Source organism: Labrus bergylta, chromosome 9 (genome assembly GCF_963930695.1).
Source record: "Labrus bergylta chromosome 9, fLabBer1.1, whole genome shotgun sequence".
Lineage (NCBI taxonomy): Eukaryota > Metazoa > Chordata > Actinopteri > Labriformes > Labridae > Labrus > Labrus bergylta.
The window spans coordinates 18,464,878-18,486,681 of record NC_089203.1 but is presented as its reverse complement, the minus strand read 5'-3'; the positions used below and the strand labels follow the sequence as shown (position 1 = coordinate 18,486,681).

Here is a 21,804-nt window from a genome sequence, read left to right as displayed (position 1 = left end):
GATACAAACTGTCTCAGACTTTAACCTTGATGAACCAGGACACAAAACGCCTTCAGGCAAATATTGAAATTTATTGTTGTTTTGTTTCGTTTATGCAAAATAACTCCTGGCATATACGGGTATACTGATCATGTAAGATAATAAGGTAAAGGTCCTGTATGTGGCTGCACTATACTTGTCACAGTAGCATACTCCATCGCTACAATAATATGCTCCTCTAAAAAATGCCATAGTTGCTACTTGATCAGTACTGGTGCAGATTCAGAAGCATGGGAATAACACCATAGACCAAATGTTTTAAGACCATAGTACTGATAAATATAGAGAGACTTACTTAGTGATGATACATGTAGGCTAAATCAGCAATGTTTGGCAAGAGTTTGAATGTAAATGGCATAAATTTTATATGTTTAAGTCCTGCACTTCAGCTCTAAATGTAAAACAGACCACATCAGCAGTTGAATAAAACATGTAAAGCTAAATATTAAAGTTACGGCACAACCCTTTGGGATTCACACACACGCACACACACACACACACACACACACACACACACACACACACACACACACACACACACACACACACACACACACACACACACACACACACACACACACACACACTTAACTTTCAAGAGACACAAGAGCTTATTCAGTATAAAAAATACAGCTGGTGACATCTTTCCTGCAAGGATCGTTTTTTGGGGGGGTGTTGGGTGGGGTAGAGGAATACATAATAAAAACAGCTGCCTTACACAACTGGGGAAAAAGACATTTCCTCCTTACCCGTAATTCCCAACCTAAGCTGCTCTCCCATGTTATTTACTTGGGATTATTCATTAAATTAATGGGTTATTCTCTTTGTCTGGATTATATTAATGTTAATCTGTCTTTCCTGGCTGACACGGGGATATGTGATCACTCATTTGTTGCTTAAACCTTTTCCGGCTTTTGCAGTGCACATCAACCAATTATTTTCTCGATTCAGTGAGTAATTACTCTCTGTGTATTTGTATAATCTTTAACACAATGGGCTTTATGCAAAACTGTCACTGCATCCAGGGGGTCCAGATGAACAGCAGACCTGTCACATGACAGGTTTGTAAATTAATGTCATTAGAGGATTTTGCAAACAACTACTCAATCCAGATAAAGGGAGCTATAAAATAATGGATTTTCCAACCAATTTTGTTTATTTTGTTATACCGTGTGGACTAAATCTGTTATCTAATACACAGAAGGGTTGAACAGAAACTCAAAGCTTCCATGATGATGCAATTTCTCCGTCTAGCAGAGTTCCTCGGATGTGAAAATGGTTTCAAGCAACAGATCAGCAAATTGATTTCCTGCTGAGAGTGACAACAGACTGAAAATGCAGCTCTGCCATGAATGTTTAAGAAGTAAATTCCCCCATAGCAAAGTAAGGTGAATATGAAAGCATTTGTTTGCATCACTGTTCCTGCTGTACATTGATTTATCTACAACTATAGTTGTCAGTATAAGACAAGACAGACCGGTCTACTGTCAGAAAGTCATGATGTCCCCTTTATGACTCTGATCATTCCTTGAACTTTCCTCTAGGGCCACCATGTTCTCAAACTTTTCTCAATAGTATGACCCCATTGAAAACTTTTTGAAACCAATTTCCTCTGACCAGCTCGAAATACTTTTGGCAGGAATACAAGTTCTATAAAAAGAGGTACAACAGGGCAGCAGTCACCCAGCAAAAAAAGTACAAAGTCATGAGTTGTAGGTCTTCAAACTTTATACAACCTTTCCTATTCTGATGGTATTTTTTATGGCTCTGTTTTTGCATTACATTTTTCTCCTCTTGACGGGATTAGCTGTATTGTTGGTACAATTAAAACAGGAATCAATTATATTAGTTTTTCATCAGCAGTCGTTCAACAGAGCTTTGCATATTTGTTATTGAACTTATTTTAGTATTATTATTTCATGGTTACCCATGCTTTGTCCCCGAAATATATTTTAACTCGTGAAATGTTCTAAGGGATCCAGTTGTTGAATTACACAACCAATCATAATGATCCCAAACTTGTAGAATAGAATGCAGAGTATGTCAGACGCTAATAGTAAGACATATGAGGAGTACTAAGAAAAGGACTATCTTCTTCTAGTTTATCAATCAAGGAAAGCGATCTTATGGCAGTAAAACTGAATAAAGGAAGGCTTAAATGGTCATAAAATAAACGTTTGGTGCCATAAATATCCCTAGTTGTGACGTCCATGTAGCCTATGTGTGGGAAAGAGCTCGTTGTCAGACAGTCGACTTCAATATTCACTGCACACCTGCCCAAATGCATGTGTGCACAGCAGGGGCCATTGTAGACATCATTGTAAATGTCTGCAGGATTTTCTCGCATTATGAGATCCAGACCAGATCCAGTGTAGGTATAAGCAGTAAACGTACAAGCTAACCCTGCAGTAGTCGTGCACTTCTGGCGGTGGTGATCCAAGAAGGAAGGGCCCTATTTGAATCTTGTGTTTACAAGCTGCAACAAACATTGCTACTGATTCAACCTTTAAAGGTGAACTTTATTATTGTGTTGTTGATCTGACCAGTCATCTTTTGCCATCTTCAAATGAACATTTTGCTTGCGGATTTTAGCTCAAATATCTCCAAAATGTACTGAAACATTCCCATTAATCACAGCTGTACTTTGTGTTTTAGTATTTAGTAAATATTTGCATGATATTTTAATATGGTAAAAATATTTGCTAAATAGAAGCCTGTTATCATAAGGCCAGTCTCACTCAGCCCCTCGCAATTAAGGTGAGTTTTTTGCTAAAGTTAGTGCTTATAGCTGGTGGACCCCAGATTAGATTTTTGTTTTTTCATAGAAACTGTTTGCCTTTATTTCAATTTATGCAAGAATAATGTTCTCAACTAACATTCATACTTCCTGTATGACTTTATTTCCTGACATTTGTCTGAAAAATGCTAGAATTTAGCTTTCAAACATTTTTAAGCCACCATTTGACAAAGAAAATAAATTGCCACCTGAGGAATGTTTTGACATATATACGTAGTGCATCACTTAAACTCAGACTTCTAAACTCAGTAAGTGGTGGTGGTCAAAATGTTTACAGGGATTTCAATCATTCACAGATTATTGTAAATTATTAATTCAGTTGGATATGAAGGGTGTCAGAACTGCTTCATGGAGTAAAATTCAAAAGTCTATCATTTGTAATGCTATTAATCTGGTGTTTTTGTGTTGTTTGCTGGACCACTCGGCCAGAAAATCCAACCATAACTGGGTTGAGCACGTTTGACAAACAAGCAAAATAAATCCAACAATAGCCTGAAGAACATGCAGGAGGTGACGCCCCAGCCGGGCACCGCTAATGGGGGGAAGCAGTGATGCCTTTTGCTATTTGTGGTGGATGTTATCAATGTGCATTCCCTGAACACTGAGTCTTACCCATCTCTCCTGCCTATCCCTGGTGCTTTGATGTGCTGGTGGGGCTGATAAGCAGAGGTGTGAGACGCTCTCTGCTCAGGGTAATCTGTGGAGAATGGAGCTGCCGCCTTGTCTGTGCCAGACCAGGGGTGCATGGGGAGAAAGATGGACGAGAGGTTGTTAGAGGGACAAATGGGAGTAGACTCTATTTGGATTTCCAGGCTCTCAAATGGCACAGGGGTGTTGAGGGACTCAGACACTTTCAAGGTTAGCAGTGATGCGTTTCATTCAATATCCTGGACCTGACACTTTTTTTTATAGATGCATAAAGGATTCAGAATGTTAGTCAGCTTGTGTGCCACTTTATAAACTTTGTTTTCTTTTAGTTTGTTTTGCTTTCCATGCAAAGCCCAAACATTTATGCCAGCTTTGTGCACCAGTTTTACACAAGAACTGATTCAAAGTGTCACTCTGTAGTGTTGTTTTCTCCCCAGGAGGGAGATGCACAAGTTTGTTTTTCAAGCTAGCTGGTTGGGTGATTTCACTTATATTCATGTTCAGCCTTTCTGTTATGGCTCCAGTATCATTTGTTACTGTATTTGTCCACAATTCTGTATGTCTCCAGAGTGTAGCAGCATCAAGTTCAGATTTGTTTATTTGCTGTCAGTTTTGGTTTCTCCTCTTTCCTTTTTTTTTGGCACTGTCCATTTACAGGAAATTAACCATGAAATAAAAATAAAGGTTATTTTTCCAATATAGCAGTTCATGTCACCATATAATTTTAATTTTCTAATTTGATTTGTAAAAAATGTTATTAATATATGGAGGAAATTGCTTTTGAATGTCCAGGACAAACGGAAAAAGAAAGAGATTGAGAAAGGAGCAGAGGATGAGAAGTAAATGAGAGCCGCAGCTGCCCCTCGTGGGAGGTTTCAGCGAGTCAATTAAATTCAGTTGTCTTTGCCTTCTTCCGAGTGTTGTAAAAGCATCAATATTTCTGGGAAGCGGCACTTAACTTGGTTTACTGTACATCAAATTGTGGGCAAAAAGGCAAGGAGCAAATAATTCCAGCTTGCTTCATAATTAGAGTCATTTCATGCACTGACTTCTTGACTGGCAGGTGGAAAATTGTTTTCTGTTTAACACATTTCTTTTGACAAGACTGTAGAAACTGAAAAAAAAAAAATGCATGATGACACGTCAGAAACATCAACATTAAAAGTGAGAGGAAAAATGTAATGATAAATTTGACGTTCTTAAATCAGTCAGTTTGCAGCTTTGAAACTGGTCATTCTCATTATTAATACATCCACATATGTTATACAATAAAGCAAAGGAGGGTTGTAAAATCACTTGTGATGTTAATAAAAAATTTATTTATGCTTTGCTTTACTGTAACTTAATATTTTATTGCTTCTCTGTAATGCTTTGATGCACCATTTACTAACCCTTCATACAATCATAAATAACAGTTGTAAAGTGCTTGTGAGCCTTGCCATTTTATGAATGTTAAAGCCATTTATAGAAACATTGATGTAATGTATGTGCATGTACAGAATGCCGCAGTGAAAATGATTTACATCAGAGCAAATGTGAAAAAGATGACAAAGACAAAGAGACGGAGAGGGAGACATGGTGAGAGAGAGAAGTGAAGCCAGTCAGCCTGTGCTGGCAGTGATAAAGGGTAATGAGTTGCAGCATTCACAGGTACACAGTGCTCGCATATATCACAGCTCCATCAGCTTAGTCTGATTCGTGACACATTATTGCAGACTGATCTCACTCAGGATCTGAAACTCCTGCACCCCGGAGTGCCTGTAGCTTTCTTGAAGTGTGTGAATGTGTGTGTGTGTGTGTGTGTGTGTGTGTGTGTGTGTGTGTGTGTGTGTGTGTGTGTGTGTGTGTGTGTGTGTGTGTGTGTGTGTGTGTGCTCACACCTGCCCTTTTTCATTAGTCTGGACAAGTGAATGGCAGAATAACTGATTGACCAGTGAGTGAAAGAAAGTGGAGAAACAGGAAAAGCAGTGTGACAGAGTGAAAGGGGGCCACTCCTCTCATCAGCATCTCTCAACAAGACTGGCCTGTGTCAATGAATTGGACTGGCCCATGCTAATGAATGGAGTCTACAGATATAGGCAAAAGGAAATGAGGGGAGTACAGGGATGTCAAACTACATGAACGATGAAGAAGCTCATATCGGGGCCCATATTACTGAGACCTATTAGTCCTCATGTCTCTGCCGGCAATGGGCGTAATGAGGCAGTCTCCAAACACCAAATTGATGCCCACTCTATTTCACAGACGAGGGATAGAGGACGGGTTTATTGTAGAGTTTTACAATAGGCTGCACTTACCAGCAAAGTCTCTATTGCTCTTATACTATTGTGCAACACAACTCAGAATTCTGTAAACCAGTGTATCAATCTTTAAATTTAACAAACTCTGATTTTTTTTCTTTCTCTTTATTTTTCCCATCTCTTTAGTCTTCAGTCATAGTGTCAACTAATACAATCGTCACTCTAGTCAGGAGATTAATTGCAAATGCAATCCTTTGATTTTGATGATATTAGACTACAGCTGCTCGGTGCTCTAACCCTTGTTTGGGTAAATAAGCACGACACACAATTAATCTATTTTCCTCATGTTTGTAATATACAGCAAAAAAAAAATTCATGTAAGTGCTTAGCAATTACCTACTACAATGGTGAAGTTGATCCTTTTGGTTGAATTGTTGCTGCTCAACATTGTAGTAGTATGCATTATAGATTTTAACACATAATCCCTATAGAATTTTCAGGGGTCATTTCAAATTCTGTCTTAAATCTATACTTAAAGTAAAAAATAAAGAATCCGCTTTCTTACATCGGCCAGGCCCTCCACGATTTTGAGGGCTTTTTTATGATTGTTGAAGCCTAAAAGGTCTGACTTTGCATCTGTTTTTTTTTTATTATTGCAGTGAAAGTTTTTATTATTATTTATTCAATAACATTGCAGGGGCAAAATTTATTTGCAAAAAATAGTTGCCAATGTCATTCAGGGTTTTTTTTGTAGCCATGCAACATAATGGTCAGAATTAAAACAGTTTTAACAATATATGCATACAGGCTCATGAAGGCTCAAAGTGCGCAGAACACACATTTTTGCCAGTATCAATAAAAAACAGTTCTTTAAGTTCTCTAAAATAAATGGATTTAAATTTGAAAATGGCCTGGCTATGAATATTGCCCTACAGTTTTTGCTTTTTACAGTAACGGTAGGCTATTATATCACGGTATTACAGTTTTAAAAAGGATTGAGCATGTGAACACATATTCACACACTAAGACTCCCCTTTTCGCCCTTTTAATGTGGAAGATTGGGTGAAAATAGAACGTGTTAATAATTGAAGCTTCAAAAGGCTTCAGTTACTGGCAGTACAACTACACTGTAGGAATGTGGCAGTTTGCAGCGCTCCTCTCACCACGAGTCACGGCCCGCTTCTTTTAATCATCACAGACTTAATGCAAGCAAGACTTCCTTTTAAACACACCTTAGAGCAGGTAAACCTGTTGTCATGGAGATGCAAATCCATTCCAGCAAAAAGCCTGTGGTAAAGCCCAAGACAGACAAAGACGCGCTGCAGTAAAGCACACCTTGTCACTTAATGTTGCTGTTATCTGCTGAAACTTGGAGTGGGTAGAATATACATTTAACTGATTGGGCCACAATAAGAGGGACTGATCAGCCTTTTTTGTCAACCAGGGTGCTGTCCATTGTCTGCAGCGCTGCTTGCACACTGATTGTCATGCTGTCATTGTTAAGAAAATGAATAATAAATAAAAAATAAAAATAGTCTTGCGGGACAGATATGCTAGATCAGACCTCAAATCGATGTGTTTCATTGGCATCTTTTTTGACACACATTTTACAAATTGCCTCATCTTAAATTAGCTGGTTCAACTTTTTCATTTGGCTGAAAGCCAAAATGTTGCCAAAGGGGCGAAGTTACACTCGATTTAGGTACCGGGACAGTTACCATCTGTTTCCATCTAAACATGAGGTGGGATGGGTTGACTTCACTTGTGGTTGTGACGGTTGCCTATGCTCTGTGGTTGCCTTGTTAATACTGTATGACGGTAATTCCTTTTTGCAGTTCCCACGACAGCCCTACTGTGCAGACATTCATTTTTGTGTGTACCCAATATGGGTTATATCCGCTAAGATTGTCTTGATTTATAAAATCAGCAAATCTTGAAAATTTAAGCTGATTCCCTGATTGACATGTCTTATGTACCATTTCTATTGATTTTACTACTTCAGAAAATCTTCAAAATTCAAACTAAGTTTCCATAAGTACTACTACCTGCATTACCATATTGATTTAAATTGCTCCTGCCATTGCTATACCTTTCATCACATTTCCTTTACACCCTTCACCTTTGTCATTCGTGACATGAACTGTGAGTGTCAATCAGAGCAGAGTGATCATGGACAAAAGCCCTCATTAGAGGAAGTGCTTCTTCCTGCACTGACAGAGACAGTGAGGGAGAGGGCTGACCTTATTAACAGAGCCTGGTAGGTTAACACAGTGTCACACCATCATTCAGATCCCAGAAGCACCTGACAGATGGTAATTATTACCTTGTGTCATGTCCTCTGTGCACAGATGAAGACACTATAGCACTGAAGTGTTCTGACTTGACCAATTAGGCGGATATTTTTGTCTTTTTTATGCAGCATAGTAATTTGAGACTTATTTGATCATGGACAGCCTGTTATCCTCTTTCATTATGGAAATCTGAGGCAAATGGAGGCAAGTTGTGCATTTGCCTGAAATTTATTTTTGAAATGTTTTTAGAAAGAAAAATATAGTTTTTGCCTAAACAAATCTCCAGATCAACTTTGGTGAGGAAAGTAAAGTTGATCTTTCTCACTTAGTTCACTACCGGGGAAAAGGCAACACTCATACTGACAGAGGGAAAATTGCAGTGAAGCAATTTCCAGGCTTTGGCCTTTCCTATAAAAATAGAGATATTGATTGATAGAATGAACTCTATAAGGTTGTCTGCCTTAAACCTGAGGCAATTAAATCCATACCCTACCTCTGTACGGTATGCTGGTGGTCGCAGATTGGAGAGATGCCAGGAGGGAGTGTGTGTTCAGGAGTTCCTCTGCGGAGGAAGCTTTTCTAACAGCAATACAGCATTGATGGCTCCCATTTCTGCACCACCAATTATTACCGTTCCTGCCAACTCAAGTCTTAATGTTTGATCTGTTTTTAACTTCTATTTTTATTTTTTACAAGTATATTCCCGTCCCCTGTTTTCTGGAGCTGCTGTAATGCACAAATTTTATCCCACAACTGGAAATGTGGTATGATTACATTGGCCGGATGGTGGAATACATGTATTAATTTAAGTACATTAATAAGTCAACCAATAGGACAAAGAAGGAAATCAGACACATTTTAAAAGTAAATCTTAATATAAACATTTTATTCAGTGCATTTTTGTGTATACAACAAATAATAAACAACTGGAAGTTATCAGACAGCCCCAATGTGTGCCTGTAAATGTTTGTTTATCAGATTAAGCCTGGTAGTTTGGATCACATGATCCAACATGGGGTTTATACACATAGCCTACATCATGCAGCTCTAGACTGGAATTTCCCTGCTCTCTCCCATGCAACAGATAGGTTCACCTAATACAACCTCCAGAGGAAACCAAGAAAAAGAAAGCCTCCCAGAAGCATGTACCAGAAAGAAGTTATGTAGCTGAAGGGAAGAGTATCTAGCCCACAAAAAAGGGGTCCTTTTTGTACATAATTGTGTTTGTACATGCCCTGTGAAAGAAAGGGAAGATGTTCATTTTTGTATGTTTTTTTTTCTTCACGTTTACAAATATGACGTGTCCTATAAAATGTTAAGCCACCTAAAAGTCCACAGTATTTTTTTTTTTATATAGAAAATATTGTCACCACAATAAGTTACTCAAACACATAACAAGCATCCTGGGATGGGGCTTGCACCATATTCCTATGGTGAAATGTATCAGTCAATTAAGGTTGACGAAAAAGGAAGGCGTGGGGGAGGGGTTGAAGTATGACACAAGCACGGAGGGAGGAAACAGGTCACGAGGACAAAAGACATGTGACACATTGGTTACAGAAGGGAATGGGGACATATTAGTTAGTTCCATACCTTGGCCATTGAGCATATCAGCATAAAGCACAACGTCAATCACTTTGCCAACTTGCCAACAAGTGTGTAAAATCACTTCCTAGACCATTATTCCTTTTTTCTTCCAAAAATCGTTGCTTTCTTTTACCACAAATGTACAGTGAAAAAAAAAATTCCAGCTTTGCCTTTACACTGGCTTGGTTTTCAGCGGCTTAAAGGGACACTCTTTCGTTCTGTCTTTGGTTTGCTGGAACCCCTTTCAATGATGAAAGCAACATAATACAAATACTGAACCATGGTTAAGGGAGGACAACAAGAGGGGACAAATATAAACAAAACCATTTGTCAAATAAACAGCTCTGGCTAATTCAGAAAATTAGCAAAAAAAACAAAAAAAAAAAAAACAAGGTGCAGCTGTGGCATTTCTGAAAAGAAAGAAAAAAACTGCGAGAGCCACACTGCCCCTTCTTATATTTCAGGTCAGCTGAACATAGGCTTCATTTTCCCATGCTAGAGAGCTCAGTCTCTGAGCGTGTGCACTAGGACGCAGTAGAGCTACCGTCTGGCTGGCCGCAGTCCCAGCAGCACTGGGCGTTGCCACACCAGGGAGTTTATAGGCTTTGTATTCACAGAAGCACGGATGAGACAGAGATCAGGGCTTACACTGTACCACTGTAGCCTCGTAGACCAGCACCATTACTGGCTGCCCTGAATGCTTACGTCTAACTTTCTGTCCCTGTCTGACAAATGGACGAATGCTTGGTGTCTACATGACCTAAGAAATGATAGTATCCACAATAAATTAAGAAAATAAGATAAAGATGAGCTAACTGGTATGTAATCATCAATTTAAGAGAGTGATTAAGATAATATATAAATCTCAAGCCCAAAAGAAAGATTTTAACAACGTTTTAGTCCAGAATGGTTTATGTTCCGTTAAGTATCTAACTATAGATGATGAAGAATAATGTATAGATGCTTCCTAGATGTTGGTTATTGATGGTGTCAGGGTGTATGCAAATGCTTTGTTGTAGCTAGTCCTGAACCGCTGATCGGTGAAAGAAGTCTTCTTGGATTCACGCTCTGCTGGAGGTAAGGTTTTCGTGGTTCGGCCCCAGGCCTGGTTTGGGCTACCGGGCTACGTCGACTCATTCTGGCTCACAGCTTTGCCTCCGTTAAGCACAGCTGAGGCGCTCCGACTCTTGGTTGGCGTGCCGCTGCCGGAGCGGGAGAACTCTGTCAAGTCATGGAGGGATGGCTCTCTGTACATTGCAACTGCGGAAACAGAAAATGTAAGAGAATAAGACAAAAGATCTAGTATACAAAGACAAATAGAATAAAAACACAACACAACTCAATTGTGTAAGAATACCCTGTGATGATATAATATGAGATCTTAAAGTTCCCTGCAAACTGCTGAGATCACAGCAAGACCAGGTTGGTGCTGAAGAGAAAAAAAAAATCCTGTATTTACAGCATGGCATTATAAATTCAGTAGTTGCTAGTGCTTTAGCTTTGCTGTGTTTGCAGCTTCAGCCCAATCTGCATCTCAGCAACCTTTTAGAAGAAATATCAGTAATCTGAGGTTCCCAGTCTTTGGTTTCAGGATGTTGTCAACATTCTTCTGCCTAGGATGCTATTTGATGTTCATTCCTAAGGGATTCTGTCGCTGAAACAGCAAACACAGTGCTTCAGACACTTCACTTAGCCCAGCATTTTCCGTTACAGCAGCAATCCGCAGGCCATCCTTATACACATCAATCAATGGTTGGATTTCACTCAGAAACTGCTGATGATTGGTTCCAGTCTTGTCAGTGACAGCCTTGTATGATTATAATGACGGACGACTGACCTCGGGATTATGGCATCACCTCAAAACCACTGCTACTACTCTAACATTAATCCCCAACAACAACCATCCATCTTGTCATCTTCTGGTGCTTCAGTGACAAACGCCACTTAACTAACTATACACTTACAGATACAGGCGTCTCTTTGTGCTCGCAGCAAGATTTTCAGGAAGGATTATAAGAGGATTTTCCTGTGTCTGTTTGAATGACGTGAGCTGAACTAGCTTCTTCCAGAGAAGGACAGAATGAGAGGCTGTAGGCTGGGACTCACTGACTGGAACCAGAAGAGCAGTCCTGAGTAATGGCTGGAAGAGATGCCATTGCCAAGGCGGAGACAGCTTCTTAATTGGTGCCCTGTAACACCACTGCCTCTGAATCTTTATGAGCTGCTGGAACAAATTCTCCTTTATTTTTCTCTCACTCTCTCTCTGCCTTGCAAAACTCCAATTCCGCCTGCTACATTGGGAATTTCTAATTATGTGAAATGTATAGTATAGCATTGTGCTTTACTGATTGATTAAATATGTTTTTCTCATTTTAGATTTGCTGTTGGACCTCAAAGATAACAGAAAAGTCAGCGCACATAAATGGTGTTTGGATTCTATGAGAACATTATTTCATCCAGCCTATATCTATCAGGTTGTTAATCTCGCTTTCTCTTTTTCAGTATGTTGTCCAGCATGAATCCAATCATTCTCTGGTTATCCCGTTAAAGTGTGTTTGAGACCCTCTGGATGGCCCGTTAAATGAAAGAGAGAAGCTATTAAAGTGATCTCAGAGGGCAGACTGAGATTCTTAATGAGATGCTGGCTGGAGCAGTTCAAACAAAGATGCAAGAAGAGGCTGCATCACATTGAGAAAGAGGAAAAAAATATTTAACTCCAATCTGGAATAGTTTAGCCCATCAAGCCCTGCTGGATACTGTAATAAAACCCAAATTACCAAGATAGAACAAACCCGAATCCTCTTCAGTATCTACTGGAGGTGGTTTGGAGAGGCTGTATCGGACTCGTAATCTTTCATCATCCCATTAATAATTTAATATCTCATCTTTTAATTTCATACATTTTTAATGAATTCTTATTAAGTCCTTGGGCTTGATTTCCACTAGAAATAAAGTTTGCAGTGACCTTAACTGACCCATTCTGCAAAGAAGCATGTGTGCCTGAACTCAATTGATTATAAGTATTCTTAATCAGCAGCATAATCACATCTTTTGACTCACTAGAAATTTTTAAGACGTTTAAGATTTCCTCCATTTTTAATAAATGATAACAAAAAGTGTTTTTAATAACATGTCCATTACGGGTGCATAGTATAAGAAACATTTAACAGCTCAACAATATACCATAAATTAGAATGATTGTCTGTTGGGGCATTTTCAACCAAATACCATACCAATACCAAAGGCTTTGTTAATGTAGAATTCTTAGCAGAACAGTTTTATTTGAGTGCATCAGATTGTACCTTATGGAATAGTAAGCGGGCAAATCACACTTTATTAATCTCTTCTAGAGACTCAGAAAAATGTACAGTATGTTAAAGTTAAGATGATGAAACTCTCTTGATGTACCAAGTATAAGTACCACTATCAAAGTAACTCTACTTTCAATTGAATCATCCCAAATCACCCAATACATCACTTGTGTGATACAGGACGGATTCTACTACAGCATGAAAAAAATTAATGGACCGAAATCATTGCACTTATTTCATGACTTGTTCTACATTTCAGTGAGTTACTACAGATACCACTTATAACATAATAGTGCTAGGAGGTATTTTATTGTCCATGCACAGAAAACCCCCCAGATTGTAAACAAATGATAGAACTGATAAATCAAAGAACAACATCTGGCATATCAAACATCTGAAATCGCGCAACTATCAACAATCTAAATGTGTTTTCTATGTCATTTTGTTTTTTTGCACTGCAAGCCTTTTATTTCATACTGAAAGAAAAAAGTGCTCTTCTTTGATCCCTCTGAAGTGAAAACAGACTCTGTCTGTCTCCCCTGTGTTGACAGGTAAGTCTGTGTCTTGTAAAAGATAAAAGGACTGTGGCCTTTTCAACATAAAAAACAGACCCATTTCTTCCTCTCTCCTCCCTATTTCCTGTGTTCTCCACAACCACACATACACAGCCTTCATGGGTGGGGCTCTCTGGGACTTTACTGTACTGGAAATAAAGTCTCATGGGATATTATTCAGAGCATTAAAACACATTGTTCCTGCTGCTGCACAGAGACAATGGCTCAGCCTCCGTCTGCAAAGTCTTCAGCAGAGTGTGACCTGCTAGGGGAAGCTACAGAATATTTATGTGCCAGCATCTCTAAGAAATATGTTAAACACTGAACAGTAGAGGGTTATGTCGAAAGCAGCTCATTTGGAGCCGAAAAATATATTAAAATGGGAACCCATGTTAACAAGTCCATCGAGTGATTGTCTTAGAAACACGCTTACATTACCATCTAGGGCTGAGTCAAAAAATAGATTCATCAATGCATTGCAATATATTTTTTCCCAATTCTAATTGATTCAGAAATTCCTTAAGTCAATTATTTCCATTGTAATGAAGCCCACCTCCTGTGGGGGCACTGTGACGCTATACTGTGATTTGTGTTGGACAGAGGCCCCACTTGACGTCTGTAAAATAAATTTTTCAATACAAATTATGCAAACATTAGTATTTAACACATTTCAGAACGTACTGTTATTCATTATCTGGGTATTGTTGTCACTTATGCATATTATTGAATCGATATCAAAGCGTATTGTTCAATATCGAATCAAATTAAATCGTGACCTAAAGAATCAATATCAAATTGAATTGTAAGGTTATTGACAATACCCAGCCCTATATATTACCATCATTCATATGGCAACCATTTTCCTCTGATATCACACTTTGGATAGGAAGTTAAAATGCTGTAATCATTTTATACAACATTTGTTCTAGTAGGCAATTCTGGCCATATTTGAAGTAAAGTAAACCTCTACCCTTATGACCAAGGCACAATTACTTGCCCTTTCGAGTTAGCAGTTTAGAGCTCCACTGTCATTACGTCTTAGTACTTTTATATTTATTGCCCGCGTAATGTTGGTGTTGCAGTGTGCCTCGCAATGTCTTACGTTTTTACAATAATCCCATCTCACCCCTGTAACGCCTGTTACCAACACAAATGCCAGCACAGTGGTAGTTACTAGATTATCTTTTTTTCCCCTTTTAAGCTGTTAAACAATCACAAAGTAGTTAAAAGATAGTTTGTCAGATTCACTTTGTTAGTATAACTTACTATAAAAGATAATTTGTCAGACTCAGTTTGTTAATATCACTTTTGAAGTGCTAAACAGCAGTTTGACAGACCGGCATTTAACCCCCCAATCTGAGCCTGATATCATAGGAAATTATCATTTGTGAGTGTTGTGCACACTTTGCATGGAGTATTTCTAGTGGACCATAACGCAACTTTTTTTTTCTCTAAATCTAATTTTGGAGCTTTTTCTGCCTATCTGTGAGAGGACTGTGGATAGAGAAGGAAAACAGGAAAGAGAGTGGGGAAACGACATGCGGAAAAAGGAGCCACAGGTCAAACTTGAAACCGGGCTGCCCACTTGGAGGACTATGACCTCTATTGATGGGGCGCGACCTAACCACTATGCCATTGACACCTTATAACCCGACTCTTAGTATTGAACTGTCAAATGTAAATCAGGATCTTGGCAGGCTTACCTTTTAGAGGTTTGGGAAGGAAGTGGGCTGCTGGTTTGTTCTTCTTCACATGATTCCCCTTCATGATTTCTCCTTCTTTGTTCAGACCAAGGTACCAGCCCCTGCCCGACTGCTGCTGTCGGTATATCATGGAGGAGTATGTCACATAATAGTTCTCGAACACCGACTCCTTGAATTTGCACTCCGGTGTAAAGTGTTCCTGCGGGGGAAAGGAAAAGTAGATACAATGTACAGTAGTTGTTGGACAGTAATTCACAAGGTCTCTGGAGTCTCTGACATCGTGATATGAGGAGAAGCAGCTGAAATGCAATAGTTCATTACTTGGAAGTGCAACTTAATAATGGTACATTGCGCCGCATGCCCAACACACTTGAGCACAGAATGAGGGAAGGAACTATCTCAAGGCTTAAGGCCGTGCTTTAAATGTATGTCTCTTGAGAATCATCTAAATCTATTCATTCCATTTACTGTAGTGAATAATGTAGAACTTTATAGCATACATAACCGTGGTATGACAGATACAGAGGGGCATTAATAAAATATTCAAGATGAAGAGTATATTCTCATTTTGCTTCAAGCTGTTAATTATGCATGGGCAGTTCATTATCTCAAAGAGTATTGTCCACCATATTCAAGAGTTTGTTGGACATGATACTTTATGTCTGCCATTTCACTTACTATTAAAATATTTATCTACTTTACCACAACACAGACATGATTGAAACTCTTTCATAAGACAGCTTTAATGACTTTATACACAATATTTGCTCACTTCTTTAGCTCATGTGTGTTTTCTCCACCCAGCTTTTGTTATATTTGCAGGTACTTTTTTAACTCCTTTACTAAAGATTCTGGCATGAGGAAACTCCTAAGAGGCATGCAGTTTTGTAGTTAACTTTCCGGACTCCGTACTGTGGAAGATTCCCCCCCCCCCACTTTCTGTGTGGTTAAGGGCCTAGTGCCTATATAGGATTTTGCCATTAGTGCTACAACACAGTGGCTGAGGTTTGTGTCCTCTGAGGCCAGATTTTCTGTGTGTGTGCTTCAGTATATACGTGTGTGCATCGGTCCAATTTAGAGAGCTGCTTGTGCAGCGAGTCCGCAGAACAGAGCCTAATCAGTTAGAAGACAATTTCCCCCGAGAGACATCAGGGACATTGTGTGAGGGAGAGGCAACTTAAAGCAAGTGAAGCTAGTCAGCAGTGAATTTTTCAAGCTAAGCTTTTATATTTTCTTCTAAGGACAACTTGTCTGAACATGAACAAATGTGTACAGTATAAACACCACCATAACATCAAGTTACAACAGTTGGAATAGCAATCGGGTTAAACTAACAATGGATACAAAGTGAGATTTCTCAGAAAAAGACGAGATTAGATGGCTCTTTCAGACCAAGTAGTGCCAACTAGGATCCCTCCAATACTGAAAAAAAAAAAAATCACATTTGTCGCTGTCAGTGAGAGTGATGATGGCTCACCTTGGCCAGAGACCCTCTGTGAGATCATGACTTACAACATGTCACAACCAGATATGGAGTCATATAACAGCCTCTCTGGTTTTTGTAACAGTCCCATAACGTCACTTTCCATGTGCAGCGCTAAGCGGACTTCAAAAGACTGAATGAGGAACAGGTCTGGTGAGGTGCTTGGCTCTGTTTTCACTTAGCTTCAGTAGATAATGCAGCATAAACATACAAAAGGTACGCGACATGAAAGCAGTTAACTGTAATGGGTTGTAAAAATGCTCCCTTATTGGACTCGTTGAAAGAGCAACCTGGTGTATGATCAATAGTGTGTATTTAGAATTTTTCACTCCCAAATCCAGAGACAGTTTTTGACACAAAAGCCAGACTAACCTTTAGTAACCAACAACAAACTCATTCATTATCTCCTGCATCTGATCTGCCCAAACCACACAAAACAAACAGACAGACAGAGATAAAGTCACAGGAAGCTTGTGACATATCACTTCATTGGGATACATCCTGTTGGCTCAGCGGGTTCTCAGTTAAGCTGCAAAGACACAGGGGTACAAAACACTCCATTTGGATAAATGCTAAGCATGCCGGCGGGGGGGGGGGGGGGGGGGGGGGTGACGACACCAGCTGGGAGCTCAGTGTCACCGTTAAATTAGATTTGATCCTTCATTTTTCAGGCTAAAGATTGTTAATGCTGTTAAGAAAGAAAGAAAGAATATGATTCAAGCTATCTTTTTTTGACAAGTGCTAAAAGTTATCTGCATTTCATATTGAGCAGGGCTATATCCTACTTTTCACATGATTATTTGCCTTATAATTACGTAATTCACTGATCTACAATATATTAACACAAACTAACATACTCTTACATGTTTCAACAAAAAAATGCCTCCCCCATGTAAGACCAACATGGTCCCTTCCAAATGATAGTAACCACTATTGCAGTAGAAATAACATGATCTCTACTGACTCCCAAATGACAAAGTCAAGATAAATCCTAACATTAAACACTAAAAAATAAATGAATCTAATGAGTTGAGTAATATAATGTCTTAATTTATCAATCATTGGTGAACTAATTCTCTTACGATGTGGATTGATTTCATCTCCTCAAAAACTTAAAATACTAAAAATCAAATGGATTTTTGGGGTTTGGAAAATACATTGACAAATTTACAAACCGTAAAGTTAGTTGAAGCAGTTTTCTAACAAAATCTGTCTTGTTACCTACTCTTAAAGCATGAAACACATTACTAGAACTCTATATTCCTTAAAGATAAAAGCACTCAAAGTACAGTATATTTTGTGTTATGTCATACTTCTTATCCTAACAGACTTCTGTCATGTTAGGATTTGTTCTGTGTGAGTCCAAACTGAGATTAGGGAACAAACCAATCCACCAAATGCTTGTTCAAAGTTCCAGAGACACTGACAGCTGGAGATGGAGTATCCAACATAGACCACACAGTTTACCCTGATGTACAGCACCTGAGCTGGTGTCATAAAAATCAATATTACATAGACCATGTCTGCACTTATTTTTGCCTTTGAGCTTAGCCTCAGTCCTAGACGAGATAAAGATGTACAGTGGACTGCTTTTGTCTCTTGCATGTTCTCATTCAGACCTTAGAGCAAAGGTTGACATATTTTTCTTCAATCAATTCTACATTCAAACAAACTGCATGCGCATGTGCACTTTGGACAAATTGTTTCTTCTGTCAGTATAGGCTGCAGAAATCCAGTCCTTAACAGCTTCAAGCGTAAATGAAATAATCCAAATCTATTCAAAAAGCATTATCCAATAGGCTTACTGCCATTACATTTTGTATCTGACCGCATAAAGTACAAGTACTATGGTTTCAGAATCAGTATAAGATTAAGATTGTTTTTGTACTTTTACTTCATTCTAATCTGAACGATCAGATGTACACTAAGAAAGAACAAACAAAGGATGTGAACCATATGTTCATGTTGCTAATCTGCTTTATTTTTTTGCATAGATTAAATTTGGTGATGGGTCAAGGCTTTGTCTAATTGTTAAAGCTACCTTTTATCCCCCCTCATCCTTTTTCAGATATATTTTCTTTTGCTGCTTTCTTAATCCTTCCTTCTCTTAATGAACACTATCTTAATGTCTTCTTTTTTCTTGTTGTATAACTGATTAACTGCAGCAGTCTTAGAAAACCTTGGCAGCATCCATCTCAGTTATCCATGAGCAGCAATTGAGCTAAACAATGGGCTGCTCAGCTCTCGAGCCAGGAGTTCTGTTCTACCTCTAATAATGAGCTTATGTGGATTTGGCTGGTTACACTCGCCCTGGAGAAGAATAAGAGTCTATTGATAAACAGACGCATACAAAAAGATACAGGCACACTTAGAGCCAAAATGGAGGAGAGGCTGCTGGCTGGTGCTGCTGTATATTGGACGGGGTCTGTGGATAACAGGCTCACTCAGACTGACACAAGGAGGGGCCAAAATGGCAGGGGATCCCCATCTCCATCTTAACAGGACTATGACAGACAGATATTCAGATTCTTTTGAATGGACTCCAGTAGCTTTGTCTTCTTGAATTGATAGCATATCTATTATTCACTGAAACCAATCTCAAATCACTTTAATCATGGCTCCAGTGGCAGCTGGAGAAAAGGGAAATCACTTCAGAAAAAAAAAAGCATTACATTTTCTGCATAGAAATAATATTGCTCGTGTCATCTCCCTCCCCCCTTCTCTATAGTTCTTTAGCTAAATGGACTTCTGATTTTTCCATTACACCACAGCTGCATTTTACTTAAATATCCAACTTCAAGTCCTTGTCAAAATGATGCACAGCTGGCAAACTCCCATGATGTCCGGGGAAGAACATATTGCTGTTAGATGAGCCCCATGCTGTACACAATTCTTTTTTAAAGTTTGTCAGCTGTTCCTTATTCTCAAAAGCATCTAGTTGAGTTGCTTGGAGCACTGATCTTTTTCTAACATGTAGAAAAAGATTAACAATAACACAATTAATAATAACAATACAAGAAGTTAGATAAACCTGAACGTCCTTTTTATTTAGAAAGTGCTTTTGTAAACCTGAGTACAACTGATTGTTATATGAAAAGCTGCATCATTACAATAACATTATTTGCTACGCCCCATCAGGGACTTCAACTTTACAAAAAACCCTGTACATAACAAGTTTGCAACAATTTACAGAAAAACGTTCTTTGTATCATAGATGTGCTGTGCAGTCAGACCAAACACAAAAGGAAACGTGCATTTAGGGGCTAAATCTACATACAGTTCTGGCAGAGCCTTGGAGGGTTAACCAATGGCAAAGCCTGTTAGAACACATTCCTTATAGAACTGGAGTTACATCCAGCAACTATTATTTTTTGGACCGAACACAGCGCTCCGTGAAGAAGTTTGTTTGTCGAAGTTTGCAACTCCAAACTACAGCAGGCTGTTGCGTTACTGATGAGAAATGTGAATCTTATTGTTGTCAATCATCACAGGGACTGCCCATCTTGGAAACCCTTTTGTTATCTATCATCGCATTAGCTGTTATCTATCATCCATGTACATAGTTCAGCTGTGTTAAGGCTAACTGTAAAATGAACATTGCATTAGCATGCCAAGAAATCCCCGATCAATTATGATGCACGCTCAAACAGCATTCTGCTATGTTCAGGGTGTAATTACTGCCCAGTGGTGATTTCCTGATCCAATCAACTGTCGCAGACATGCTAACATAATCTGATCTTCTCTGTAAAGATATTGGCCAGATTTTTCACAAGACAAGCCAAATCAATGCTGCAAGCTGCCCCATGTGTACTCAGCAGCCATATTGAAACTAAGATGGCACCAATTATGCCAGTGGAATCAGAGTTGAATCCTGTTCATGTTTCTTCGCAGCCCTGACATCAATTCTGGTGGGACTCACTAAAGCCAATGCTCCGGCTGGGCAGTGAAGCCAAATCTTCCAAAATCCGACTTTTTAATGTTCTAGTCATTTAACAAGAGTCGAAGTGGATTAAAAAAGCACCTTTTACTTTAGCTACAGATAAGGCACACTCATTTGTTTGGGAATAAATTGGAGAGCTTAAGCTAGTGGAAAAGACCCTTTACAAACACCAAACACCCACACAGGGTACACATTGGAGCCGATGGCGCACGCACATACACACACACACCACAAAGTAGTTAATGACACAGCTCAATGGAGTGAAACCTTAGAGCAGTGGTTATTTACCGAAGGCATTGTGTGCCTGCTTAATGGATGAAAAGGCATGGGTGTGTGCCAAGTACCTAACAGCGGTGTACTAAAATACATTTATAAGTACAATATACATACTGTCTTACTGTTTTCTGTCTTCAATAGCATCATGAATGGTTTTATTGTTATTATGTGCTCCATTACCTCTACTGAGGCATTCTCTTTCTGTTGGAATTAAACCTTAAATCAGGACTAAGAATGAGAATAAAAAACTTAATGCGACTTGGTTAGACAAAAAACCTGTTATGCCTCTGTTTCATATATCTAGCGACCTTTCGTTTAAAGTCATCATCACCTCTATCCTTTTTGTCTGTCTTTTCCTTTGTATGATCCAGGTTAAGTCTCTTTTCATTACGAACAAATATCTGGTGCTTAATAAATATCCTGGCTGGGTGCCTCGAGTGCAAATGCGATGGGTGTTGTGTCTTCTGCATGAAATGTTTCACAGGATGCGTTCCCATCACAGGAGTGTAAAGAGCCCGTAAACTTCAGTGCTAACCCGATAAATATTTCTCCACCCCATGTGCCCTGAACTCTCCATTCTACACTCTCACACAGCGCTGTCTAGACAAAACTCAACTGGAGCCTCTGTGACTCGCACAAATTCCAATATGACCCAGCAGGAAATTAATAACACCACTTTAAAAGCACCTCATGAAATATGTGAACACTGCTAAGCTAAAATATAAAAGTATAAAGACACCCCTGGAAACATGTCAAGAAAGCTCAAATGCTTTTTTTTCCCTCAGATTTGGAATTAAGATTCACTGCATATCAACAAGAATAAGACAATATTGTTTGTGTAGAGGGTCACAAAAAGTAAGATAGGATAGTACATTTAAATACATATTAATTGACTCCCACACATTGACGCCAATCGAGGAATATATTTTCACGGG

General features: G+C 38.9%; 1 protein-coding gene across 5 annotated transcripts in view; it reads right to left on the bottom strand.

The window, feature by feature from the left end:
- Positions 1–8,871: 8,871 nt before the first annotated feature.
- Positions 8,872–21,804, bottom strand: part of fgf13a (fibroblast growth factor 13a) — a 98,126-nt gene continuing 85,193 nt past the window's right edge. For all 5 annotated transcript variants that reach the window (XM_020635785.3, XM_020635784.2, XM_029277712.2 and 2 more), the window contains 2 exons: positions 15,171–15,369; positions 8,872–10,862 (listed from right to left, as the gene is read on the bottom strand). In XM_020635785.3, coding sequence (XP_020491441.1) covers positions 10,726–10,862; positions 15,171–15,369 — 336 coding nt within the window. In that variant the 3' untranslated portion in view covers positions 8,872–10,725. The remainder of the gene's footprint in view (positions 10,863–15,170; positions 15,370–21,804) is intronic.